The 27,473-nt window shown below is 47.0% G+C and overlaps 3 protein-coding genes and 1 long non-coding RNA gene across 5 annotated transcripts; 2 read left to right on the plus strand and 2 right to left on the minus strand.

The window, feature by feature from the left end:
- The first annotated feature begins 5,509 nt into the window (after positions 1–5,509).
- serpini1 (serpin peptidase inhibitor, clade I (neuroserpin), member 1) lies at positions 5,510–10,399 on the plus strand. Its single transcript, XM_055514239.1, has 9 exons — positions 5,510–5,563; positions 6,256–6,547; positions 6,666–6,896; positions 7,137–7,331; positions 8,469–8,673; positions 8,785–8,882; positions 9,198–9,284; positions 9,368–9,457; positions 9,528–10,399. Exons 1-9 carry the CDS (start codon positions 5,525–5,527, stop codon positions 9,602–9,604), a joined length of 1,314 nt encoding a protein of 437 aa, XP_055370214.1. The 5' UTR covers positions 5,510–5,524; the 3' UTR covers positions 9,605–10,399.
- Positions 5,838–8,914, minus strand: LOC114867645 (uncharacterized). Of its 2 annotated transcripts, none has more exons than XR_008696543.1 (5): positions 8,777–8,914; positions 8,423–8,665; positions 8,135–8,289; positions 6,645–6,873; positions 5,838–6,540 (listed from the first exon to the last, which is right to left on the minus strand). It is a non-coding gene; the product is annotated as an uncharacterized LOC114867645 (long non-coding RNA). The 2 variants fall into 2 exon arrangements; XR_003787909.3 differs by having other exon boundaries at positions 8,131–8,289.
- A 965-nt stretch (positions 10,400–11,364) lies between the features above and the next one.
- Positions 11,365–14,139, plus strand: LOC114867860 (dynein regulatory complex subunit 3). Its single transcript, XM_029170946.3, has 7 exons — positions 11,365–11,566; positions 12,133–12,262; positions 12,875–12,968; positions 13,087–13,217; positions 13,311–13,453; positions 13,521–13,718; positions 13,795–14,139. The coding sequence occupies exons 1-7, from the start codon at positions 11,556–11,558 to the stop codon at positions 13,910–13,912; spliced, it is 825 nt and encodes a 274-aa protein (XP_029026779.1). The 5' UTR covers positions 11,365–11,555; the 3' UTR covers positions 13,913–14,139.
- A 1,527-nt stretch (positions 14,140–15,666) lies between these two features.
- golim4a (golgi integral membrane protein 4a) lies at positions 15,667–27,430 on the minus strand. Its single transcript, XM_029170496.2, is given in 17 exon segments — positions 15,667–16,717; positions 17,396–17,485; positions 17,629–17,697; positions 17,808–18,017; positions 18,310–18,383; positions 18,494–18,549; positions 18,682–18,944; positions 19,033–19,260; positions 19,339–19,557; positions 20,371–20,454; positions 20,651–20,733; positions 21,045–21,164; positions 21,167–21,194; positions 21,436–21,489; positions 21,733–21,785; positions 22,044–22,118; positions 26,745–27,430. Coding segments are annotated over 17 exon segments (2,046 nt in total). The 5' UTR covers positions 26,932–27,430; the 3' UTR covers positions 15,667–16,564.
- Positions 27,431–27,473: the final 43 nt, after the last annotated feature.

Genomic DNA, 27,473 nt, shown 5'->3' on the forward strand with positions numbered 1-27,473 from the left:
TTTTTCTGTAGAAACAACATTACTGGAAATTGTAGGTTGCCACTGCACTTTTACTAATATTCAGATCATTCTGTCCTACAGTATATTTTCCAAGGTTGGCCACTGCAAAACATATTTTTTATAATATTGGTAGTGTTACATAGTCAGTATTAAACAATTTAGAGTTGCTGGCATCTCATTTTCCCAACACACCCTTTATCTCTTTATCTGTGAAACGATTATCCTAATTCTTCGCAGGCCTGTACAGTAGTTCCCTGTTCTCACAAACAGCTGTATCCCTTTCAGTCATAATCTAAATGTATTCTGTCTAAATTAATTCCAGATGCATCTGAATCACTGGCTAATCTGTGCTGATACATATAATGCTGTTTCCTTCCGTGTGTGTGTGTGTGTGTGTGTATGTGTGTGTGTGTGTGTGTGTGTGCGTGCGTGTGTTCTGCCTATTCCCACTCAGCGCTGCAGTAATTACATTTCAATAATTAAATGTCTTTCAAATCAGCCTAGCGAAACAAAACGAGTGGGGATGAGAGGAGCAGCTGTCTGGGACAGAATGCTGACTGTCTTGCTGTAATCTAACCTTTTCATATCTAGGCGCGTGCGTCTGTTGCTGCTGTGGCTGGAATCCGCACCAGATAGTGTCTATTTTCTCAGACCTGTTAATGTGCAGCAGTGAGAGCAGATGGAAAAAATATTCTAATTTAATCTGCCTTTGTGCTGCATGCTTTTTTTTGCCTGTGGTTATTGGATTTGGTTTGATTGAAAATGCAGCAGAACAAACGTCTGGCACCAGCAAACAAATTTGTCTTCCAGAAGTGGTCCAAATTCGGCCATAATTTGTGGAATAGAACTAAAAACCCACATTCGGCAGCTCGCGCTGTTCCCTTCACTTTTCCCCGAGTCGCTCAGTGACGAACACCACCTGCACCCACAGGCGGCAGGTTCATTCCCGGTACTGTACGTTCTGCTGCAGCAAAGACACAGGGGATTAGTTTGTATGTGGCCAAATATGAGGATGAGAGACAGGGAAACAGGCCAGGAGCTGGATTCTGACACAGTGAAGGAAGCAAGAGATTAGAAACGAATTTGAATGAGGTACATCCACAAAAACGCTATTATCCATTAGCACTGGAAATAATATTTTCCAGCTGAACTTTCACTTCTTCAGTCAGTCGGAAGCTACAAAAACAAAACAGTGACAGTTGAAGGACGATGAGGCGATTGGGTGCAGAGATTCACCACCACTGTCTCACACTTTCACTGGTTTTCGTTCCCTAGTTTGTGAGTGATTAAAACATCCTTAATAATAATAACTCTCCATCCTCCTGCTGACTGCACACACACACACACACACACACACACACGCACGCACACACACACACACGCACACACACACACACTCTTCCCCCACAGGACTAGTTGATAATGACCCTTCCTCTGCTCTGGTGTCTCCCTGGTCTTTAGTCCATTTGAAAAAGCCTCCAGTCTTTTTACTGTTACCACTGACCCCAAATAGAGGCCGATCCAATTACAGCTCAGATCTCCTGACCGTGTTCCCACAGCGCTGTAGCTGTGTGTGCGTTTCTGATAGAGAGACGCTGTTGAGTGTGTCTTGGCATCGCGTACGGAGCAGTCAACCATCTTGCCGTGCGTGCAGGGGGTCGCTGGAGACCGTTGGCTCGGAGTCAAAGCTGGTATCTGCGTGGAAGCTGCCTCCGCCCCGCTCTTCGACGCCTTTCCCGTCTTCATTTTCCTGCCACGTCGTGTTTATTTGGCAGGTTTTAGTCCCCGTCTCTCTCCCATATATCACCTCTTTATCTCTCCCCGTGGGTGTCTCTGTTAGCAGGGATTAATAAAGGGCTGTTAACCTCTGTTTGCCCTCTGTGGAGAGCACGGTGAGCATCCTGGGACTGGAAGGCGGCTTCTACAGCACATTATGTCACTTCCTAACAAGGGGCTGAATGAGTGAAAGTACTGAGCAGCAAAGGGGCTTGAATCTTGTCTGCCACTGGAATGAATGCAACCCAGAAGGGTGTAATTCAGAAGTACAATAGTCATAATCATGTGTACACGAGGCTTGAATATGCAGAGGAGATTACCCAGTAATAACAACTGAAATAACTATAAATTGAATTTATCAGGACCTCCAAACAAACCTCACCTTCTAGTCTCAGCATCTTAATGTCTAGTTAAAGCACGATGAATTGGCTGCTTCAGCGGTGCCCGGTATTAGGGCTTTGCGCCGACCAGCTGGTTGTTTGTGTAGTTTACCGTGCACCACTGAACCACCGCGGCCCCCGCAGCCGCCTGACCCAGAGCAACGCGTGGTGGATGTGCCCGAAATCCAGAACGATGCAAGACAAACAGTGAGGAGGTGTAAGGGCTGCGTGTGAAGGAGCTGATCCTGGGGGTGCTGGAGTCAAACTGTCCTTTAGGATGATAGGGCGTGTTTCCAGAAAGTCTTTTTTCTGATGTGAATCACGATGGAAACGTAACCACTGGAAACACATTACCCTAGTTTCACCCTTTCATTCCCTCAACCATCTGTTTACAGTCACAATTTGAAAGTGCCACAATAGAAAAACTGCTGGTGAAAAATGACTGCGTCCCAGTGGGACACTCCACTATACCTGAGCCCACCATTAGACTTGTTATGGTCGTACTGGTATGACAGCGCTTCCAGTGCAGGAGAGGCCCGTTAACATCACGTTACATTACCTTCCTCCCAAAGAATCTCAGAAAAAGGAACAGCAGCATATTTTAGAAGGAGAGTCGACGTGGGACAGATGCCCCAGTTCACGCTTCCCGTTTGATCTTCCAGAGTTATTTACTGATGAAACCAGTGTTACATCTTAATCCAAGATTTGCACTTTAATTAAAAAGTAATTCACAGAAGACATTCCACGTATTTGTTATTCAGGAACGGCTTCAAAGGCCTGATGGAAGGCATGTAGTTCAGTTGTTAAAATAGAAATGATCGCGTGAATATGGACGCTTTGGGAAAGAAAGCCGCTCTTGAAGGCATTAAACCTTTGAGGGTTTTGTCAAAATGACTTGCATGCACAGCATAAAATCCACTAATTTATGGTGAAAGATCAAACACAGGTTGATGTGGCCGGCAACTTAAAACTAAAGTAAAGCAGTTTGTCCTTGATTCGACCTTGCAAACACTGATATTGTCGGTCTATTGTCACTGTCTGAATGCTTCCGTACATGCAAGAAAAGACTGAAATATAGTGACTTTCCCTCATTTTTAAAACTTAAACGCCAGTGTACGAATCTCGCATTCATGTATTTGCGTTCACTTGGTTCCGGTTTAGAACCGTGCGCAGAAAGTGGCCACAGTTGTGCTTCAGAGCAAAGCATGTGAACGATAATCACACTCTATCAACTCTACTGCAAAGCTGGATGGACATATTCACAGCGATGTCATGAACTGCACACGTCTGAGTGTCCTTAGGGCCAAAAGCAGATAAGGCGTCATTATACTGATTTATTCCCATGGATGAAATGAGAGGTCGGCATTTCTAGTCACTTCCTCCTCAGATCATCCAGGAAGTCAAGCGGCGGCGAAGGCAGGACTAGCAGCAGTGATAATGTGGATGGGCTACTACTGCACCACAACCATCACAGCTCGCCCTGCTTTCATCGGTGCGTGTCTGGAGAGTTTGTGCGTCGGTGCTGCCACAGTAACACACAGTGAGCGTAAGTGACAGAACTGGAGCTGGTGCGAAGGGATCCTGGAACCGAGGGAGGTTACACAGTAGTGGAGGAGAGTTTATCTGGCCGTACGCACGGAGGAAGTCTTTAAAACGTGTGTGTGTGTGTGTGTGTGTGTGTGTGTGCGTGCGTGAATGAGGATGGGCATGTTTAATAAATTCCCCTGGCCTCTGAAGCGTGCCGTCTCAAGGTGTTGGGTTTAAATGGCAGCAGGGATTAACGTGTGCGCTGTGGGTTTGCGTGACGTCATGTCTTAATTGTTGAAATGTCAATTCTGTCTGGGAATTAGGATTAAACAGAGGGATTAGAGTCTGCTTTTAAAGGCCAGCGAGTTTAATTGCACGGAATTAATCAAGTTGTCAGGATTAAACTCTTGCAACTTAAACCATGTGAGATTCGCCAGCGCATTCGGTCCTTTTAGTCACGGGGAAACATCTAATAGCCGCGTGTCGGTTTTCCCCGCTCACCTGCGAGCTGCCCGGGGGAATCCCACCCGAGTGGGCGGGTGGGAGCCAGAGTGGGGCTCGCGGTCAGCGACGGCCAAGGCTCAAGGCTGAGTGGGGGATCCGCTTGCAGACCGCGTGCCACGACTCCAAAGGTCAGCACGGTGTCAGCGTTACCAGTAAAAGCCAGCCACCCATGGTGGTAGTACCCACCCACGCATGCACACGTGCACAAAGACACGCCCGCGCTCTCCCCCGGGTTGAACTCCGTCCGTACGAACAGAAAACGGGACTGTCTGTCCCGGAAAGGTTCAGCTCCCACAGCTCAGAAGGTCAGGAACATTACCTCCATTTACGCCCCTGCCAGAACCCCCCCCCCCCCCTTTCACCCCCCTCAGCTCCCTGCGGATGCTCTGTTGTTCTCTTTCCGCGACGTCTGACTCACAACTCGACATGTGAGAACGGACGGACACGTGACCAGCTGTGGATTTAGATATTTTTTTGTTCAGGTCTTTCAAAAGGGAACTTTTCAGCCTGACGAAGCTGCTGAACGCGTTCATGTGATCTACTGCACGATCAGGACCTCAGCTTTGGTTTCTCCTGACTCTTTGTGAACACGGTGAATGGACTGAACAATAGCACTGTTGTTATTCTATATTTGTACCCATTTATACCTTCAACAAATCGTGTCTTGACCCAAACTTTGACTTTAAACAGATGCTGAAACACAAATAGAACTTTAGTAACTTTTGCTATTGACTGAAACAAGGTGCATTCATTTCCAGTGGAGGTTTCAGGATTGGCTCCAGCTGCCGGGGATCACTTCAGCCCTGGTTCCAATCTTTTCACGGGATTTGTGGACAAAACAACAAGAGAAACACGAGCGATTTAAAATCGCTGCGCCCCTCAGGTCGACCTGCTTTATTTCAGAGCAGGTTGATTGTTGCTGCCCGAGCCCCGCGGAGAAAAGGACGGCGCACAACGGGATGGGGCACTAATTTTCTGGCTGCTGCCTATTGTCCGTGTTGTTGACACTCAGCTACATTGTCATCCCAGTCGAACGCCAGCAGGTTCCAGCTCTGCATGGGCCGCCTAATTGAACCCTTTGCACAAATAACGACAACACAACAGCGGAGGAAAAAACAAGCAGACACCTGTGTGACTCTCGCCATCGTTGGCCCGCCATTCATACGGCGGCTGACGCGACAGCGCGGGAGAGGTGGTGCAGCGCGTGTACTGCTCGCTCCATGTCATTTAAAAAAGGCATAAAGAGGCGGTTACAGAGACGGAAGCAGCAGGGAGGGCGAGACGGGCGATGATAGATAACATACGGAGAGGAGGGAGATGAAAGAAGCGTGGGTCGTATGGAAAGAGGAGGGCTGGGAGGAGGCATCAGTCACTGGGTACGGACTGATGGCAACACACACACACACACACACACACACTCTGAAGGAAAGAAGCTGATTTAACTGGAGATGATAAGAATGGCCATGAAATATGCATGAGCTCATTTAGCAGATGTGCTCAGGGTAGCGATACTGACTGCAGTCAGCGGCGCCGCTGTACTTACTGCACCTTCTCGCTGTTTATATGCTGCCATGCTGCTCCGTCTTCTACGTGTGTCTCATTGTACACAATCAGTGCAAACTCTCACGTTACAGTGTGTAACACTGACCAGACCTGTGACCTTTTAATTGCAACTCATTGAATTTTCCAACTCCTCATTTTACAGCACGTATTAGTTTTTTTTATTAATTGACTGACAGATGCTTCTCTCTGTCTCTCTCTTTTCATCCTCTTATTTCCTTCCCCTCTCTACTTTCAATCCTCTTGTCCTTCATCCGTTTTTCTCGCTTGCACAATAAATTCTTACTCTCTCTCTCTTCCGTACTTATGCAACTCCTGTGACTCTGTTCCCTCTTTTCCATCATCATCATTTGTTCCTTCCTTCCCCACCTGTTTGCTCCATCATCTTACTTATATCTTGTTCTTCCAAACATATATTTCATAACACATCCACCTCCTATTCTCTATTTCTCCTCTCCCATTTCATCACATTTCACTTGGTTTTCTTTTCTGCCCTTGTTTCACTTAGCTATCTGCGGTCTGTGCTGCGATGTTGATCCTGGACGTTCTGTCCCTGCTCCTTCTCCTCATCTCCATCCTGTTGCCGGGCTACGGTTGCCGGGCGGCGGACATTCCCGAGGACACTACGTCTGAGTTCTCAGTCAGACTGTACCACACGCTGAAGGCGGTGGGGGGGCAGGACAACATCATTTTCTCCCCACTGAGCGTTGCTGTGGCTCTGGGCATGGTGGAGCTGGGAGCCAAGGGAGCTTCGCTGGAGGAGATACGACAGGCGGTGGGATTCAGCCACCTGCTGCCAGGTGAGAGAGAACCACTCATAAATACAGGGTCACGATGAGCATTGGATTTAGGTATAAATATGGATATTTGTGAATGATACACACAAACAGAACAAACCTGCGTCCCGGTGTTTACCAGGTGTGGAGTTCTCTTTGCTCCAGAACCTGACGTCAGCTCTGTCTGACGATGACACCCAATACGTGATCCGATTCGCCAACCGCCTCTTCCTGCAAGATGGCGTCGCTTTCAACCCCGAGTTCCTGCATCTGATGAGGAAGTACTTCCACGCGGACGTGGAAACAGTAGACTTCACAGAATCCGCAGCGGTGGCGGAGCAAATTAACAGCTGGGTGGAAAATCATACCGAGAGTGAGTAAAAAGGAAAATGAAAAGGATGGAAGTGAGATCAGTGTGTTGACAATATCAGGAATCACATCATTCTTTGTTTCACCAAATTTACAATTTACTGAATAAGTTCAAAGCCTCAGTTGCTCGTATCTGTATCCACACCCTTGTTTAGGAGTTAAGCTGCATCACAGCAGACGCTCTCCTCAGGCGAAAGGAAAACTAATTTAGATCCTAATACGCGGTGCAAATCGCTCCCCGCAGGTAAGATCCGTGAGCTGCTATCGGCCGAGGACTTCAGCAGCGTGACCCGGCTGACCCTGGTGAACGCCGTCTACTTCAGAGGCTCGTGGAAAAACCAGTTCAGACCAGAGAACACCAGGACGTTCTCCTTCAGCAAAGACGACGGCTCCGAGGTGCAGACGCTCATGATGTACCAACAGGGAGACTTCTACTATGGTGAGCGTGTGTGTGTGTGTGTGTGTGTGTGTGTGTGTGTGTGTGTGTGTGTGTGTGTGTGTGTGTGTGTGTGTGTGTGCGTGTGTGGATGCAGCGACTCTACCTCTGCAGCACTTCAATTTCAGCTCGGAGGCTATTTTAAATGTTAATCTCGGATCTAAAATATTCATATTTGTAGTGATATTCCGGGGAAAAGCGCCTCAGCAACTTCTGCTGCTAAAACCCGCTCCTCTGGTCCGTCTGTTTGAATTAGCAGCACATTCTGAAGTCTGTTTTGTTAACGTCACGAAGTATTAGCAGCACCATGAGAGTCTGTGTTAAGTCAGGAGGCGTTGTGTTAACTGATGCTAAATCTACTCTGACAGCAGGTAGAACACGCCAGCGTCTCTGTTTCTGTTGATGTCTGTGTGTTTGTTGTGTCGATTTACGAGTAAATTTTAAATTTTTCACCTTGATCCAATCTTTAATCGGTGTGTAGTACCTGGTGCCTCCTTCAGGTATGGCCCCAGCATTTCTTTAGCGTTAAGCTCAGGCCGTTCCTCTCTGTTTCTCTACTTTTAGGCCTTTTAAGGAGCAGCTGCTCTGATTTGGCCGCGTTGTGGGTGTTAGACGCTGTGTTTGGGTTTTTTGCCAGGACAGCGTGTCCTTTACCGCAGGTTGTGTGTCGCATCTGAAGGATTCCGCTCGTTTACATAGCTGATACATGGCCGGCGACGGTTGATGCTGCAAGGCCGGCACGTTTCCCGTTCATTTTAGTTTGGCGAGCGAGACGACACGTGCATTCAGAGAGGACACGTACTCACGCTGAGGATCAAAGGCGTAGCCGAGCAGGAGCGCGTGCGTGGAGACGGTAGATGGGAGAACCTGAAAGCCGCAGAACAGGGACAGGTCCTCGGGGAGACGACCGTGTTGGCGTTCACATATTGCAGCATGGTCATATTTTTTGAATAAAGTCCTCCTTTGGAATGCGCACACAAAAAAAGCACAAGAGGGTGATCAGTGAGTAACTAATAATTACACAAGTAGGACAATATTGTATGTAGATTTAGATTCCATCTGTAGGATGTGTGAGACTGTGCCCACTGACTGACCGCATGCAGCGTTTAGCACGTTCAAAAGCAAATGTTTCCCCGCCAGGTGAGTTCAGCGACGGCTCCCAGGAAGCCGGTGGCGTCTACCAGGTGCTGGAAATGCCGTACGAGGGGGAGGACATGTCCATGATGATCATCCTGCCGCGGCAGGAGGTCCCGCTGGCTTCGCTGGAGCCCATCATCAAAGCGCCGCTGCTGGAGGAGTGGGCCAACAACGTGAAGCGGCAGAAGGTGGAGGTCTACCTGCCCAGGTGAAACAAGCACGACCCTGCATTCAGTTGTGTCTCCAAAGTTTAGGAGTGTCTATATGTCAGCCAACGTGCACCACACCTGAATCTGAATATGTCACTGTACCTGTGCAGGTTCAAGGTGGAGCAGAAGATCGACCTGAAGAGCACTTTGCAGGAGCTGGGAGTGAAGAACATTTTCACCAACGACGCGGACCTCTCCGCCATGACAGGTGACACGCGAAGCGCGAAACACGCAACACCATCCTGGGGGTGACGTGAAGCAATCCACGGGCACAAACGTCACAAGCTCTGCTCAGAAAGTTGATTTTGTGTTTTTGTGCTGCTGGCCTTGGACTGTGTTGAAGTGATCTGTGTCTAAGGTAACCACGGTAACGGGCCCTGAGTGGGCAGGTCAGAGCAGGTAAAAATAGATCCATAGAAAGGGAGAGATATACGTACTGTTCAACTATTAAAACGAGCCCGGTAAAATCAGACTGTGAAGTCGAGGCGCTGACTTGTGGCTTCGGTGCTCGTGCTGTGTCCAGATGGCAGAGACCTATACATTGGGAAGGCGGTGCAGAAGGCCTACCTGGAGGTGACTGAGGAGGGGGCAGAGGGAGCCGTCGGGTCAGGTACATGCATCATGTTATTTCTCATGGTGACATTATAGGAAATCACAGCTGATTCTGACATCCTCCCTCATCCTGTGTCTTAGGAATGATCGCCCTGACTAGGACGCTGATGCTGTATCCTCAGATCATGGCTGATCACCCGTTTTTCTTTGTAATCAGAAACAGAAGGACAGGTGTGTGTCTATTGTACAAATTCTACATCAATGTGTAATTGTGTGCTGATTATGTGTGGTCGTCTTTCAGGGTCCATACTCTTCATGGGCAGGGTGATGACCCCTGAAGTCATCGAGCCCAGCGACCACGACTTCGACTCCATGTAACCACGGTGCGAGTCTCTGCCGATCAGATCCGGACTTCATAAATGCTACCTATCCTTTATCACCATCTTCAGCTGTGTTTTATACTCTTTATGAAAAAATATACAGACTGGTGGATATTACACAGTATATTATATATTGAAAACGAAAAATACAACATGCAAAGTGTTTGATACCGGAAGCTTTAAAATTCGTGGATATAGATATGCAGAAAGTGAAAGCTGTAAATATTCTCTACTAAAGGACGGTTTGTATATGAGCAAGAAGAACATATGACATGTAATACACGCACAACCCCTTTAAGTTCAGCAGCTTCGTACTCACTTGTGCCCGCACACGATGCACAGGAATTGTTTACTCACTTCACAAAAATTACACACACTGTAAGTTTTACTTAAACTATCCCCCTGTCCATTGCACATTGTGTTCTATATATAGGCTAAGTATTTATTGCAGAATAAATATGTGCAACATTTGTCCCTATATAATAATTTCAGTAATATACCTGTTGAGTATTAATAGTTATCTTGACACAGTAGGTACAAACTAAACTGCTGATGAACTAATATGCCTTATCACATGTGAGTGGTTGATCAAGTTCCAGCTGGGCTTCTCACAGGTGAACGAAGGAGACTGCGTAACTAAGGCAGGTTGCTATAGAGACGGACTCGAGCATGCAGGCGCACTGAAGAAGAGATGCTGCTGCAAGGTTTTGGGTGTACATACAGGGAGAAACCGAAACACCAGCTTTATTCAGTCTTTTACTCAATAAAAACATGAATGTGTTCCCATTAAAAACGTGTCACTGCGTCTGTGTGTGGACATCAGGTATATTTGGTCTTTTTTAAACGTAAGATGATTTTTCACTAAGTCTAAGGACACAGATTGTATCACTGCGCAAAGCAAGGATACTGTGGCCAGCAACGAATGAGACCTGCATATTGATTGTGGTAAATGTCAGCACGATGATCATTTGCTGTATTAGCATGTAGTCCTAGTAATAATGAAGTATTCTGGGCTGCATGCCATTAGTGATGATATAGCAACAAAACAACATAAAAAGATGCATTAATGTGATATAAGCCAAATCCTTGCATTATGTCAGTAATGACAGCGTCAACCCAAACATTATGTTGCTGCACTTGACTGTATCATTCTGTACAAGCTAATACGTGACTACTAAGGTTTACTGAAACAAGGAGCTGGCGCCTCTGGTGATCTCCTCTTCCTCCTCCTCAGAGAACCTGTACACGTTGTTAAACTCAGCGCTGGTTAAGTTATGTCCATATGTCAAACACAGGATTTCACACATCTGTAGCTGAAGCTCTGATGCAGCCATTCCGTTGTTTTAAGGCTTGATCCACGTCAGGTTTCTTAAATCCTCAAACTTTTAGCATTCTTGCTAACGATGACCGCCGACTTCCGGTTGGTACGCTTTCACATTAAAAGCACCCGGGCACATGTTAATTTTGTGCCATGTCTTGGTACTGTACATATGCCTGTTTACCTTCCCACCTGTTTTTTCCTCTATCTCAGTGTATGTGATCATAGAGGAGCCGAGATTAACTTATAAAGTACCTAAGCCCTGCGTGAAATGGTCACATTTGCAGTTCCCAAAAATACTCACGTATGACTTAGGTAGTAGTCACTTAATGATCCCCCACATACATTTCAGGCCTCAGTTGTGTGAGGATTCTACCTGTCTTGTGTGAGACGCCTGAACACTGTTACCAGGCAACCAGCAGCGGAGTGATCACAGCCAGAGCCCTGCAGCTCCAGCAGCGTTGCACCCGCTGCAGCGGGCCCACATGGTGTCAGTCTGCCCGACCTTCTCCTCGCGAACGCCGGCAGACCCACCGGGCTCCATGGGTGACGGCTACCGCTCTACAGGGCTAAACGGAGCCGTCCTCGGCGCTCTAAAGAAGGCACGGAGAACGATCGAGACGACCGGGACATGTCAGAAAGGTGAGCCACACCGACTGTGCCTGCATGAATAAATTAGACCCGGTGTTCATTTGTTGTTTGCCAAATTAATTACAATTCCAGGCTTACGTGATGATTTATATAAGTTTATAACAAGTCATATGTTTTTAGAAAGGCAGAGGGTCTCTTAATTTAGCTTAAACTGCTGCAAAAATGCGTAACATTTTAAATAAATCTATCTTTATTTAGTTTACTTGAATGCTGAATATATGGCAACCCGATGCACGCCTTGCAGCTTCAGTTATAGAGGCAGCTTGTCCAGCCATTCCCTGCAAACAGTTCCTGTTCTAAACTAATGGCGCCTGCTCAGGTGTCCGCCGCTGCCATGGCAACGGGTCCTAATCTACATTGTCAGGCCCAGTTCAGTGTAACTCTAACCACTCGGCCGGTGGTCAGGGTTTCAGCACACACCGGGGTTTACGTTACAAAAAGAAGACGGCTCGCCTCCAAACGGGGGCCGCGGGCGTGACCGCGCACGTGCCGTGACCCTGGGCCGCGCGTTGCGGGCTCCGTGCGTGCTCTCAGTCCCGGCGCTTTATCTCTTTCAGCTCTTCGGGTGTGAAAACTCTCAGCGGCAGTTTCCCCAAATCCCACCTGTCTCACTGCTCCGACCTCAGTGCTGCTCACACGCCCGTGTCTGCGGACCGGAGCCCCGACTCTGGACTAGCATCCACCCCTGTAAGTGGACTAATGAGCTAACATGTCCTTTCATGTTTTGTGTGACGTCATTCGGTAGCTTTGTGAGTGTGGTGTGGAGTGAACAAGGCTCAGGCCTGTGTCTGGATTAACAGACAGAGGAAGGCGTAGAGTTACAGCGACAAAGTGAGGGCGAAGAGGTTGAAAAGGCCACGTGCGTGTGTGTGTGCGCGTGTGCGTGTGTAGAATTCACTGTGTTATTATGCTCTAGAACGTTCCCCACTGCTTCCTGTTCCCAAAGTGCAGGAGCCGTCGTCTCGCGCTCTGCAGCTCATACAGTCGTCCGTTAACAAGCGAGGACCATTAGTGGCTCTTTCTCGGCCATCTGTCTCCCTGACGGAGGTGGCGACGCACGCTCTCCCCTTGTTAACACGCGGAGCAGCACTGGTTAATGGCCGTAGAAACGATCCATCGATTTCTGTCTATACGCCGCATGCGCTCCAGGGGGACGGAGTTTATGTTGCACTAATAAGGAGCTGCGGGAGATTAAACTTTAGGGCGCCTCCCGTTCCACCGAACCACCAAATTAAAAGCGCGCTTTGCTGCGCGCTATCGTCAGACATGCGAGTCATCCCGTTCTTTGCCTTCCGTTAGCTTCCATCAGATCGCTTTCGATTTGTGTCGTGGCATCGCCTGGAGCAGTGTGACGTCACAGGGGACCAGCTGACCTGCCCCAGGGTCAGAGAAGGTAATACTGAATATTTGTAATTCATAATCATTTTTAAATTAGTGCGTGTACAGTATCTTTGATCTTCATGTGATGAATTATAATGACTTATTTTATTTCCTTTCATTTTCCAAAACAGGGCCTTCGGACGAGGAGCTCTTTCACAGACAAAGAAATGACGTTAGTTTGGAGAGAGGGAGGAGCACCAGGAGACAGGAGGAAGGACAGAGTTGGGAGGAGAGACTGCAGGAAAACTGGGAAAACTGTCTGGTGGGTTGGCGCGTGTTGAAGGAGGCAGATGTTTAGAAAGGGAAATAAATCCAGAGGCGCTGGAGGTCTGAATATTCTAACAATTCTCCTCAGGAGCTAAATCTGTCCTATCAAGACCTGGGTGACGCGTTCCAGCAGGAGAACTTCCTCCGGATCCTCCGCCGCCTGATCCGCGTGGAGAAGCTACAGCTCGTTGACAACTCCCTCACAAACCTGAGTTCCGTACGTCTGCCAAGGTATGGATTTCTCTATTTCTGAACCACGCCTTGTACCTGCTTGATGCTAAACGCTCCTCCTGCACAGGTGCAGAATGTTGAACCTGCACCACAACCGCCTGGTGTGTCTGCGTCAGCTGCCAAAGCTCCCGGCCGTGGAGCACCTTTGCGTGTCTGAAAACGCCATCAGCTCCCTGGACGGACTGGGAGCGCTGAGGAGCAGCCCGCTGCACTCGCTGAGCCTGAGCCGCAACCCCGTGACCTTCGCCCACGACTACCGCGCGCGGTGAGGACGCGATGGGGTGGGGCCTCGAGCGAGAGCACGGAGGTCTTTTTCTCATTCGGGGCCGTTGTCTTTGCAGCGTTTTCTCCTGTTTGCCAAAGCTGGAAGTCCTGGATGGAATCCCCAAGCTGCCAGAGGACTGTCTGGCCGCCAGACCACGGTTTCCAGAACCGACCAGGATGTGCAACATTTTGTGATGGGTTCTGTGCCTGGGTGTGTTTGGATGCGACCCGGCCCAGACCCCGTCCTGCCTGCAGGCGGGCGGCACCGGTCCTTCACAAAAGCCAAGTGGTGTTTAGTTACTTACACCGCCGTCGCTGAAGACACTTTTTAGACAGAAAAACTGATTTTAACAATGTGATATCGAGTGTAACTGTGATATTTTTTTCTAAAGAGGATTTTAGATAATAAATGGAAAATACAGTTTTCGCAGCTATTTGTGTTCATATTTCATGAAAATATGGTGCAGCACAGAACAAAGGAGAGCGCAGACACAACTAATGAGGTTTGTGCATGACTTACCTCCACCCGTTCCACATCTCCAATGCACTCGTGCTCCTCTCTCAGCAACAAACAGAAATATTATCTTAGATCCAAATCCTAGGAATTTATCTGTTTTTAATTGATTACAGTAAAAGCAAAAAATAGGAAACGTAGCATTGTGCATAAAGAACCCGTCTACGAGCAGGAGCTGATTTTTGAAAATTTAAAGCAAACACACTGTGTTACCCAATGTACTATACTAGCATACATACACCCAAGCCAATGCTCACAACTATTCAGCCACACACACCTGGCACAGTGTCTAAGCACAATTTAAGCAGCCAGTATCTCTAACAAGCCCAAGTACCAGTTACATGCCTCATTGGGATTTGTCTAAGTGTGCAACTTGTTTGTGCAATTTGCATGTTGCTGGTGTGTGTGTGTGTCTATAATGAGCTCACACTCTGCCAACAGGATCCGGGTCAAGCGGCAACTGCCGTCAGCTGACGGCTGCTGTCGGTGATCTCTGCAGCTCATTTTGTGTCTGAGTTCATTCCTCTATCTTTGCATCGCTCGCAGCGTCATCTTTCCATTTAGTGTTTAACGAACGGCGGGACAGTCGGTGGCGGTCGTGTGGGCACGTCTCAAGATAGTCTGTGGCCTCAGGTGTTAAAATGATTCATTCCTTGTATTTTATCCATGAGTCGATGACATGGAGAGTGAGAATTTGAGGAATGTGGAGGAGTTCTCATCTGTGCCACTGCTTGTCAGTGTATCAAGTGTGTGTGTCTCCCTGTGGCCTGCTATTAGCACACTAATGAGGCACCTGTTACTCTTGTTCTCCTCCAGCATCCCACGGCCCCTCTGGGAAGATCATCGATCTCGCAACAGCAGAGGGATGGTGACACGAGAAAAGAGGGGGTGACGGTGACAGGACCTGGGAGGTGGATCAGAAATAGTAAAAGCGGAGCAGGTGATGCGATTGTGACTGTGTGCTGTGGACAAATGTTCGTTAAAGGCAACAGCATCTCTGCAGGTGCGGCTTTCATTTGGTCCTGATTCTGTTTCTATCTGTGTGAGCGAGCTCATGCACGGTCCTCTCTCTCTCTCTCTCTCCTCAAGCAGCAAGTGGGGAAGAAACACAACAGAGTTGACAGGGTTTATATTTGGGAGCATTCACAGCTCGCACTGCAGACGTAAACAAACTAAGCAGTCATGATGTAAAGCCAACAATGAATATTTATGCTATTTTCCCCTCAGCTTGATCCATATTTATGATTAAAATGAACAGACTTGACAGAGGTAGTGCACACGGTGTAAGTTATGAGCTGAACACCCTCTTGTATCTGTCAGGAATCAGCACAAGGACGAGATTCATTATATTTGATGGTTCAGCCGAAGCGACAACGTTGCACCACATCTGCAAGGTCCCTCCACAATAATGGATTCTGCATTATGATGCATAACATAACATAAAATCCTCTTTATTCCACTCACCATTGCCAGGTGACAAACATGATTCAATACAACCAAAATCCCACTTTTGTATCAAATTTAACTGGTAAAAATGTACAAATGGTCAGAAAGTTTGACTATACATTGTAGAATAGAGTAAATAGTTTTGCATTAAGTAACGTTCATTTGTGAATTCTCTTCACACCAGCAGTCGACAGGAAACAGTCTTGCCTCCCGAGCACTCCTAAAGTGGAAAATGACAGTCATTTCTGGCAAAGGTCAGAAGTGGAAAGGCACGTGTCAGAACATGGTTGCAATAACAGAAGAAGATGCTACTGTATGTACAGTATGATGTAGTCTGTTAAAATTCACTGGCTGAAATGAGAAGGCTGCACCTTTACATGATTGTCTGAGTCGTTACAATGCAACAATAAATAACGGAAAGTCACTTGAGAGAAAGGCAAAATGTACAGGGAATTCCAATGAGCTCCACAGAGATACATCGGTTAGCACAAAACATACAAATAAAAGCCTGATCACGAGGACCTCAGCGTTTCTGCCTCCTTTACACAGTGACAGCACATGATAAAAATACATTCTCTGCCTGTCTGCTGTTAAAGAAACAGAATAAAACCAGACAGGTCATCAAACAGACGAGCAATTTAACAAAGAAATATAATAATACAATATATCCTATTGTCTTCGTGTGAATTCTGTCCATTTCCACAGTGTAACCTGGTCAGGTCCATTTACAGCATCTGAACAGCCTCCGGTCTTCCAGCATTATATTCCAAATTGGGAATCTGAATAGATGGCTGATTTATTCCTTTGAGAAAGGAGGGAAATAAAAGCCTGGCAGGCTCCGCAGGCAGGAGCAAAGGCACTGCGAGTGGTCAGCGTGTGCGTCCGTGCTACATCTCTGCCCTGCGCCGGGTTCCCTTTTCTTGACCGGCCGTTTCCTCCACCGCATCCTCCTCTTCCTCCTCGTAGTTTTCCTCCTCGTTTTCCACGTCTTTTCCGTGATCCCCCTCCTTTCGCAGCCCGCCCTGATTCTTTTCCTCATCCTGAAGCGAATCACAGAGAAGAAACCATGATTAAATCTACATGGTAAAAGGAGACATCCGCTGGTTGTTGAACAGCTAAAAGTCATAAAATCCTGAAATCTTCCTAAATTTAAACAGATTTCCTCAAAGGACGGATTGCACAAAGCAGGGTGGTGGTAACCTGAAACCCAAACACTTGATCTCCCTTATTCACCAGGACATGCACAGGCCGGGTTTAAGTTACCGGGCAAAACCCTGATATGCACACACATTCACAGAGGGGGACATACAACCAGCAAACCCCTGCACGGCTACACAAGGCAGACAACCACTCCAACTAGTTTACCATACACAACATGTGAGTGTTGAGTCAAGAACAGCATACGTGCACTTCATATAATTGCAACTAGGTGGTGACTCCCCGAGAACTGAATAAAACAAATGGGAATCTCCCAATTTGCCACAAGGTTCTCTGCAAAGCCATGATATGAATAAAACATCGAGCGATGCTCCCACGCACACACAAACCTTCAGCAGCCATTAAAGATCAACCTTTTCTACTGCGCTGCTAACCCCAACACCCTGAGTGCATTTTTAATAAGCTCAGGTTTAAAGGTGTGAAAAAAATAAAATGCAGCACTTTCCAGCTTTGTCTGAAAAAAAAACAACACAATCTGTTTGACTCCCAGCAGAACTGACCTGTTCCATGTTCTCCTCATTGTAAGGATCCTCTCCTTCCTCCTCCCCTGCTTCCCCTCTCTTCTGCCCACCGGCTATGTCCTCCTGAGCCTTCAGATCAGCAATGAAGAGAGATGGGTTAATACAAAACTGTCTCCAGAATGATAAACATCAATGTTGCAATGGCTGCATGCAAATTTCTCCTCTTGCAATAAATGTTTAAGTATATAAAGCATGCATGTTAGGAGACAAACCTCATCCTCTCCTTCCTCCTGGTATTGATCATCCAGGGCATCTTCCTGCTGATCGGGGTTTCCTGCCATCTACAACCGCACACATGCTGGTTCTTACTGATAATTCCTTTCTATTCATCAATCACTTATCGTCAATCAATTATCACACGCGTGTTTGATTCCTCCCCGGACTAACTCACCACCAGCTCCTCGTCCGCTACGGGCTGTTCAGGGCCTGTGTGAGCACCCATGTGCTGGGCCGGCGCTGCGGGCTCCTCTTCCTCATCCACCACATCTTCGTCCTCCTCTGCAACCCTGTGCTGCGGCCGCTCGTCCTGCGCCTCCTCAAACTCATCCTCTCCCTGGTTGTTGGGGTCGTCCTCTGGGTCCAGCTCGCCATCGACGGCACCCTACAGTTAAGCTAAAGGTTAGTATTTTAACACAAGTAAAAATATATTGGCTTAAAAGCATCAGCGATTGCATCACTGATTGCGACTCTAAATTATTGAGCTCTGACTTAACTGGCAAATAGAGGAAGGATAGTGATGCTACTGTGAGCAGGAAGGACAAGAGATCGCGTTTCTAAAGGGATGGTTGAACTAATAGGCGTATGACACATGATACACTGGTGTGACTGTTAAGTAAATGAGTGACTGAGCTGATGGGACAGAGGGACACGAGACAGCGTGGACAGATGGTCACCTGTTGATGCGGTGGCACTCTGTGATCCACCCCTTGTTTACCCTCGTCCTCTTGTAGCATGTGAACGTCTCTCTCTGTTCAGACACAAAATACTAATCAGGCGCTAATAAAACAGCAAAACAGAAACACAGCATCCCTTCAAACGAACAACAGGGCTACTCTAGATCATTTGATTGCATCTCACCTTCTGCCTCTCCTGGGACGATGTCATTGTCTGTGTTTTCATACTCGTTCCTCCTCCTAGAAACAGCAGTGATAATACAGGGCAGTCACATCAGAACTCAATCTCAACCAAAATCCAATCTGTTCACTCGCATTTCTGCAGTTTTATAAGAGAGGTCGCTGTGCATCTGGTCTTTGGGCGATTCCAACCTTTGATGCTCCTCTCTCAGCAGCTGTTCGCGTCGGTCGGCCTCCCTGTGCTGCTGCGCCTCCTTCTCCCGCTCCTCCTTCAGCTTCTGCTCCCCCTCCTTCAGGATCCTCTCTCTCTGGGCCCGCGCGGCCTCCTGCCGTATCTGGACCTGCCTGCGCTCCTCGGCCCGCGCGGCCTCCAGGCGCTGCTGCTCCTGCTGCTGTTCGTAGGCCGACTTCACGCGCTCCGCCTGCGCTTCTGGATGCAGCTGCTCATGGGGATCCTTAGAGGGGAGGAAAATCAAATCAAACACACAGTGTGCCTCCTGATTTGTCACGTAAACAACAACAACAACAACGCCGATGTCTGACCTGCTGTGGGTGCCGTCTCTGGCGGTCCAAGGCGTTCGTGTCTGGCTGTTCCTCCTCCTCCTCCTCCTGTTGCTCCTCCTGTGGCTGATCTGGGTCTTCCTCCAGCTTCTGAGGCTGTCCTGCTTGGGCCATCTCCTCCTCTGCCAGCTCCCTCCTCCTCTCCGCCTCGCCCTCTTGATCCTCCTCTCTCTCCGACAAGGCGGGGTGCGCCTCCTCCACTTGCTCCACCTGAGAGGAAGCCACAGCTTCAGCCGATGGACAGCAGACAGCTTTATCTGCTGTCCATCTGAGAACCCCTCTTCTTACCCGTGACTCAGCATCCAGGCGGTCACCGTGGGCAGGCTGCTCTTGGTGTGCTGGTGCTGTACTGCTGGGCTGCTGTTCCTGCTGGGCTTCATGGACGTGAGGCTCGGGTGCTTCGACGGCGGCTTTTTGTTGCTGAGAGACAGAGGATTGCTCCACGTGGCCCAGGCTGGGTGCCCGGTTCAGAGACTCCTTCAGGTGGTTGTATTCATTGACCTGTACCTGGAGGAGATGAAATACACAACCACGGGCTAAGACAAAATCCTGGAGGAATCATTTTAAGTTGTGCAGTTCTCAGTATTCAAAAGAATTCATCTGTCAATATAGACTATTATACTTTAATTAAAATTATATAATTCTTGGCAATTCTGCATTCATTAAATACATTAGAAAATGTAAGTTAATCCATACATCCTTAGTTTAAAGGAGAAGCCAAATTCATTTATACATACACATGGAGTTTTGTAACCAGGTCTGGGCTTTAAACTCTCAGACATCTTTTGCTAAATTCCTCTCCTCTGCCTTTGTCTCACCCCCCCCCTTCCCTCCGTTGCATCTTTCCAGCTGATTGGTTGCAATGTGCTTTAGATGCGCTGCTCTGACAGCCCCAACTAAAACAAACCCCCTGGAGTGAAAGGGAGAGGCGTGTGTGCGTGTCTGTGTCCATCCAACCAGAAACCCTGATAGAGAGCAGGACAGGCTTTAAACGCAGAGCGACAGGAAGTGGGAGAGAGACTAGTGAGCGAGTGAGCGTCCTTTAAAGCAGACAGAGAAGAGTAAAGTGCTTCAGAGACTTGTTCTATTCAAAGACCAGTAAGATCACTGTCAAGGAAAAAGAAAACAACATCTAGAAAGCTGAAGGTGTCTGTGTGTGTGTGTGTGTGTATATATCTATGAATATAAAAAAACTCTAGATGATCTCTCTCTCTCTTTATATATATATATATATATGAAGGGAGAGAGAGATCATCTAGAGTTCACTTGTATATGTGTATGTGTATGAACAATAGGATTGCAGCTCCTCTGAGGTTCTACCTGAGCTACAGACAGCGCACTCTTGTGGTCTTCCAGGCTTAGTACAAGCTGGTCGTGTGCTGTCTTCAGATCCTGATGCTGAACCTAAGGACGACCAACAGATTTTGATGTTAAACACACACTTTCCCACCCAGAAGCCTTTTAAGTTCAGCACTTTAAACGTGGAAGGTTTTACTCATGATAATGATTCACAAATTCTGTCAGCGCCATTCATTATATAGATTTGTTCAATTTTAGACATGACAAAGTATTTTTCAAGGACTAATCAGTGTGTTCTCACCCGCGCGTCCTGTAGCTGCATATGAATATCATGGTGGGCTTTCCTTAGTTGTTTATTTTCTTCTCTCAGGTTATAAACACTTCCTGAGGATTACAACAAAAAACTTTTCAACAAAATGCATAGAAATTGGAAGAAGAACTATGTTACCTCATGATGTTTCGGTTCATATCCTGCTCATAATATTGGCCCACATGTGCATAAACATCTTTTAGCAACGTGGAAAATTAAATCCACATTTCTCTTACGCAACAGAGCTCAAGCATCAGATGGGTGTGTGTGAGCTAGGAATCTGAAGACGATATTGCACATGAAGCATCTGACTGCGCAGTTCTTCAGTAGGTCAGCAGGTGGAGACAAAGTAAAACACGTAGGAGCTCTAAGTGATGACCAATACCTTTGAGTTGGGAGATTTCCGACTCTTTGGCTTGCTGCAGTTTGTCATAGCGGTCTCTGTGCTCGTCCAGCAGCCGGTTATGGTCCTCGCCCTGCACCTGGAGCTGCTCCTGCAGATCGTATACTGCTTCTTCAGGTCCTCGTGCTGGTTCTTACCGAGAAGGACCACAATTTATCATCATATCATCTCCGTTGTGTTTTTTTGTTGTTGTTGTTGCTGCTATTCATTGTACAAGAAAGGAAGGATACAGTGTTGTAAGGTCAGGGTGTTCAAACAGGAAGGAGGAAGTCCAATATGTGGAAGCATGCGTCTGTGCTCCAGAATAATAGATATAGAATAGATAGAATAGAGTAAACTTTTTACTTCTGCTTTTGCACGAGGGCTTTCATACCTTTAACAGTTGATGCTGTACTTGAAAAGAGTTTAATCGGCTGCTGGAGTCTTGCTGTTTGGGTAAAAATTAAAACATTAGAAAAACAACAATGATCTTGTAGTGGGTATGCTCTTATTGCAATAAAAAAGTAAAGGTTTACAGTAATTTCAGCACTTTCCCAAACTCAGTCCAGGTTATGTTATATACACTGTAGCTTTCTCTCGAAACATCTAACACAGCAGCAAGAGAAGGAAGACGCAGAAGCAACAGTGGACCAACATCAATTACAGATTATAAAATAGGTTTAACACACACCTTCTCCTTGTTCAGCGACTGCTGTGCTTCCCCACGTTTATAAACCAGATAATCTAGAAAACAGCAACAGCACCAAAAATTACTTTATTTAAAAAGACACACTTTCTTTATTTTGAATTACTCATCACTCTTTGTAAACCCACCACCGTAGAACATGTGTAAAGTAAAAGCTCATTTGTGCTGTGGCTGTTTGGGACACTTTCACATTACGGGTTCTTGCAGGCCAGTATCAGTGGCGCTGCCTGATATGAAAATCCCAAACATCCTTTGCTGCACCGCAACACTCCGAGTGTAGGTGCTGCTTTTCTCACCTTCTTTGGCCTTTTTGTGCTCTAACCTCTCCTTCTGTAGAGACTTCTCCAGCCTGGATCTGTGCTCATACACCACTAAACAGACACAGAAGACACTGATTAGTCTCAGAAAACTAAACAGACCAATTTATGCTAGAAATAAAATGTGCACTGGCAGAAGATTTAAACTTTTATTTTAGAGGGAGAATCTATATTTTTAAAGGTTGACGAGAACCAGGTGTAATATTTATTTAAACGCGCTGTGAGGCTGCTGCTCCAGCGACATAAAGCTGTGGTATTCCTCACAAGACTGGTGGTTTTAAGGCATTTACCAATACTTCTGCTTTGGTTCGATCTGCTCCTGCACCAGGTGACTCATGTCGACCACAAAGCAGTACGACACTTCCCCAGTGTGAGTGATAAGAACATAAGAAAAGATTAGCCGATACTGCTTCTTTATAACTCAAGAACCACTCATCCAGCTCAAAGTGTTATCTTCACATCTAGCACGTTCAGATGGTCCCACTATGTTTTATATAATATATTGAATTAGCAAATTTGTTAACAAACACGTTCATGAGCATTTATCATCACATATGTCATCACATATGTTTTATGTGATGTGAAGCATACTGTAGCGAGATGTTCAGATAATTGACAATAAAATAGCTTCTTTCAACATTTTGTAATAAACTGAATTTCTCTGAATTTGTTTACCTCATTAAAACCATTTGTATTATGTGTTTTTTTAACACTTTATTGTATTAACATTGTAATCCAGTATTGTTGAGTAAGATTATGCCAAAACTGCTTAATTACATACAAAACATACACTGATTAATAATATACACAATAAACTAACAGACTTTGGAAAGATTCGGTTTAATAATAAACACTAATTTACAAAATAATAACAACATTTTAGCTACATTTCATTCTACGGGAATAAATGTACAATGTCTGATGTTACCAGCCGAATACACTCTAATCCAGTGTTGTGGTCGTTTAGAAGCCTGTGATTCACTTCCTTCCTGGATTTTCAGGGAAAGAAATTGAGCCGTGAATAATGACTCAAGATTTCTTCCACGTTCTCACATGCTCTCTGTCAGTCACCCGCCCTGGGGGCGCTGAACGGTCGAACTCATGATGCGGATATTCTTTTTAAGGCACATTCCAGGGTGAACTCCTACTGTAGCTACAGTAGAGAGACTTACGCAATAGTTTTGTGGTGAAAATGAAAGACAGACAAAACAAATATATAAATAGAAAATTTAAGCAACAAACCAGAGAAACCAGAAGATAGAGTGGGGAAACAAAGTGAACAAGGAGACTTGGCATCCAGATGTGATAAACTAACTAAGAGCTGAAGCTGTATGACTATTAAACCTTTCTTTAAAACTTGTACCGGACCAACATTTACAAACCTGTACACATAACTGACTTCACGTTGTCTCTGCTCTACACACGTAAACCATCAACTGCCACTGCTTTCATTAATTGACACTGTTTACATGCTGCACTCGCTATTTTTGTGACTCAAGCCGCGGTTCTACTTGTTGTTTGTTGAGGCCATTTTGCTCAGATCCACGCGCACATGCACGTACATGCACGCACGCACGCACGCACACACGCACACCCTCTCTCCTGGGACACAGGAAATAGATGCTACAAATGAGCTACAACACAAAAAGGATGGACGGCACATCTGAATTATTAGACATAACTATTTAACAATTTAAAATCTTTGCATAAACAAATCAGAACAATGGTTAAATAAACAATAACAATACTACCACAGTACTATTACTATTCTTGAACCTGGAACTTGGAAATGACACACACTTGCTAAACTACTAATACCACTGCAATTATTCACATTCATACCATAAACCACCCAGAGTCTATTCCAATCAATAATTATTCATTATTACTGCAATAATAAAAAGCAACTGTCCACAGAAGGCTTCCTTCTGCACACTGATTTAATTTACGCATCCTCATGTCATTTAAACCTCAATGAGCGCTGGAATGAGCATTTTATTGTTTGAGGGTTTCCCCTTTAGGCCAATGAGACGTTTCCTTTTCACCGTGGTTAAAGAGCATCAGCAGAATGAGAACAAGGCAGCCCTCTATGGTGCTGACTTTTACTGGGCTAGTGGTTTAGACATGAAGACGATTGGTTAGAGCTGGCCGGTGTCGTGTACGTGTGTGTGTGTGGGGGGGGGGCATGGATACTATCAATCGGACACTGGCTCCAGGACTTTCTGTGTGGTGCGTTTGTGCTACTTCTGGGTCACAGTACCACTGAGCGACACACCACAGGCGTTAACATTATCCTGAGTGACAGGTTAATACAGGTTATCCCAACTAAGTGTCCATGTTATGGATGCCTCATGTCAAACCAGGATCAAATATGGGGTCACAAAAACATGATATGTAAAAAAAACAAATACAGATTGAGATTTTCTCCCCAGCAAGATTACTTCACAGCTTAGTGTTTTGTGACCACACTAGTACTTCACACTAGTACAGCTAAAAACACTCACACATTTAAAGCAACACAGCTCATTTTAGCTATTTCATTTATTTTTAGCTCTCTTAACATAAGTGCAAGCAACAAAGTGCTCCCAGAGCCATTTCTGGGGCTTTCCTGCTGCCTCTTACAGCAACCTTAACCCACAGCTAACACGCATTCAAACACTTCAACATGAATAAACACTGCATTTCAAACGCATCCATTCCTCTTGAAGCGTTTGTCTGTGTATGGGTCACGTGGGCCGGGGCCACGCCGGCTGCGACCGAGCGATAGGCCGCACGGGCACAAACGACCTCTCACACGTAACAGGAAGTCTCCACTGACGGCACGTCTTTGCTTTTATGTCTGGAGCCCTTTCAATGACCCACTGTGACCTTCGCATGGACGTCAGCAAACACAATCCAAACGACTTCACAGACTTACAGCTGCTCATGACAAACGACTCCAACGCTCAATGAAATTTAATTTGACTAATGTTTTGCAAGTGACATAGAAATAATGATGTGTGGATGCATATATGTGTGTGTGTGTTAATGGGTGTTAAACCACACAGACGCATTTATCAGTGTGCATGTGAAACCACAAAGTGCCGGTTGATGGTTTTAAACGAGTGACGAGTGCCAGCCTGCAGTTACAGCGGGCAGCGGTGAATCAATACGACCGGCTCTCAGCCCCCGGGTCGTGGCCCCCATCTAAATATAGGACACAGAAAACAGAACGCAGTCACCGGCCACGGATACGAAGCGGCCCCCGGCTTAACAGCCCGGCGCGTCACAATGAACCCAGAGGTGTGGCTGAGCGATGTCAATGGAGTTACGCAATTGGCGTTGAATTTGAAGCGCCGCGTTATACGGCGACACCCTCTGTTTTTGGATCGGATTACTGCACCTTTAGAGAAATGAAAGGTGAGACTACAGCTACCTGAAACGGACACAACACACACTGAAGACACAAAGGAGGTTGAATTTAAACACAGTCTGACATGAAGCAATGTGTGTTGGTAAATACAGTGCAGCCGCCCCCGTCACTGCTTGTGCCAGGAAACAATAAAACCACTGCAACGGAGGGGAAACCACACAGTTGTCACATGAAACCGAGCTTACGTGAAGGTCCGGTCAGCACATACTGCCTCCCACTCGCCACGGTTTGGTGGCGAGTGGAAGGTGTAAGTGCTGGTTCGATGGATCAAAGGCTGCTTTAAATGATCAAGTCTCCAGAAAAAAAAAAAAAGCCGACCCACTTTTTAGCTCCCTCATGTGGGCACTAACTTTGTTCCGAAAGCGGGTTCTCCACCCTGTTTGTTCATGGCATAACATGACACAAACCCTCACATCCTGTCAGCACAGCGCAGCGTGTTTATGTGGAGGAAAAATCAGGAAGGGTACGAGTTAATCTGCAGTGGAGGCGGGGCGTGTACGTTTCAATACAATCCCTCATTCATACTACGACGGCAAAATCATCTTGTTTGTCGCCCATAATCTGATGTCAAACACATACTTCCATAACTTTTGAATGTGATGTGCAGGACACAATGTGATCCTGGACGGTCACTGAATAAGTCTGACTCTAATGTTAATAACCCTGTCATTACATCATGTTTTACAGAACATGCCCGTGTGACACCTTCTGCCTGTTTCGTGACTGAGCCTCAGTACAATCACAGCAACAGTAACAACACAGTCAGCAACCGGGCTCTGTGGGGTAAAGAGCGCTCTATTAAAGCCTCCAGGATCCCACTGAATACTGCCCTCGCCCTCTCTCTGCTCATGAACCAGACGTTCCAGCTGACGTCCTGAGTTTAAGGTACGCTGTTCGCCGTCGAGGACGAGGCGACCACAACCAGGTGTGTTTACGTGCGCCGCAGCCTCCAGCCTGCGTTCAACAGGCCCCTCACGGCAAATCCCAATCTGCTCAGACCTAAACCTGGTTTATCTGAAGATTAGAAGGCTGCCTGAGGTCAAAGGTCAGACACAGGCCCACGCGAAAGCACAGGCCTATTTACAGTCGCCCAACCTCTCAAGGTGAAGTCAGTCTAGGACTTCTCACAGTTGTATTTAATAGTTTCTGATGACATAAGCAGCAAAGCCTTATGTGCCGAGCTTTGTTTTGTTTGTCCTTTTTTTATTGTTGACACGCTTTGAGTGCGCGCTCACGCGTCGCCTGCGCGGTGACACTCGTCTGTTTACCTTGGAGCTGCGCGGAGAGAGACTCCTGGTGCTGCTGGTACTTCAGCGCCGTCGCCTCCGCCCTCCTGAGCTGCTTGTGCGTCTCGTACGACACCATGCTCCCGTACAGGAGCCCGCAGACCACCGTGAGCAGCAGCAGACACTGGAAGATCCTCCGCTGCCTGCGCGAGCACACCCCGTTTCCCATGTTGGACGCGCCGCACCCGTCCCCGCCGTCTGCGCGAGAATGCGCCGTCTCTGCTGCGGGAAACTTCCGACTCAATTTTTTTTTTTTTTTTCCCCACTCCCGTTGAAGACTTAAGTGCGCGTATGCTCACGCGCCGAGCATTTCCACGCAGAAAACGCACGCTCCGCACTAGGCTCTAGTTGTGTGCGCGTTTGCCGAGCATGGCCACATCTACTCGGCTCTGGCCGTGACTTCAAAGCAGCCGCTCCGATTGCCGCCGCGCTTCACGTCAAACTCCGCTTCGGCGCCGCAGAGGAGGCAGAACACCCCGAGGTCGCGCGCACCCGTCTGCGTCCGCGTCTCCCTTTGCCTCTGCAGAACGGAAAGCCGCGGCCGCGGTTCAGAGGTGGCTGTGGAAAAGTGAAAACCTCAAGTTCCCGACGAGGCCTCCATAGCACCTTTAACTTCAGTTACGTGTCAGCCCCGCAGCTGCCTCCCATCCAACCGCAACGACCAGAGGAAGTCCCTCCTCCCGGGAACGCGCAAGTCCCGCCCTTTGAGGG

The sequence above is a fragment of the Betta splendens genome, chromosome 13 (genome assembly GCF_900634795.4).
Source record: "Betta splendens chromosome 13, fBetSpl5.4, whole genome shotgun sequence".
Classification (NCBI taxonomy): domain Eukaryota; kingdom Metazoa; phylum Chordata; class Actinopteri; order Anabantiformes; family Osphronemidae; genus Betta; species Betta splendens.

Bases quoted from the DNA above. Each gene is read 5' to 3' on its own strand.
- serpini1 (XM_055514239.1), top strand. From the start codon at position 5,525: ATGGAAAGAGGAGGGCTGGGAGGAGGCATCAGTCACTGG. The intron at 8,674-8,784 runs GTGAAACAAGCA...GTACCTGTGCAG, and splicing joins GTGGAGGTCTACCTGCCCAG to GTTCAAGGTGGAGCAGAAGA. The intron at 9,285-9,367 runs GTACATGCATCA...CCTGTGTCTTAG, and splicing joins AGAGGGAGCCGTCGGGTCAG to GAATGATCGCCCTGACTAGG.
- LOC114867860 (XM_029170946.3), top strand. The intron at 12,263-12,874 runs GTAAGTGGACTA...GCCTTCCGTTAG, and splicing joins CTGGACTAGCATCCACCCCT to CTTCCATCAGATCGCTTTCG. The intron at 13,218-13,310 runs GTGGGTTGGCGC...AATTCTCCTCAG, and splicing joins AAAACTGGGAAAACTGTCTG to GAGCTAAATCTGTCCTATCA.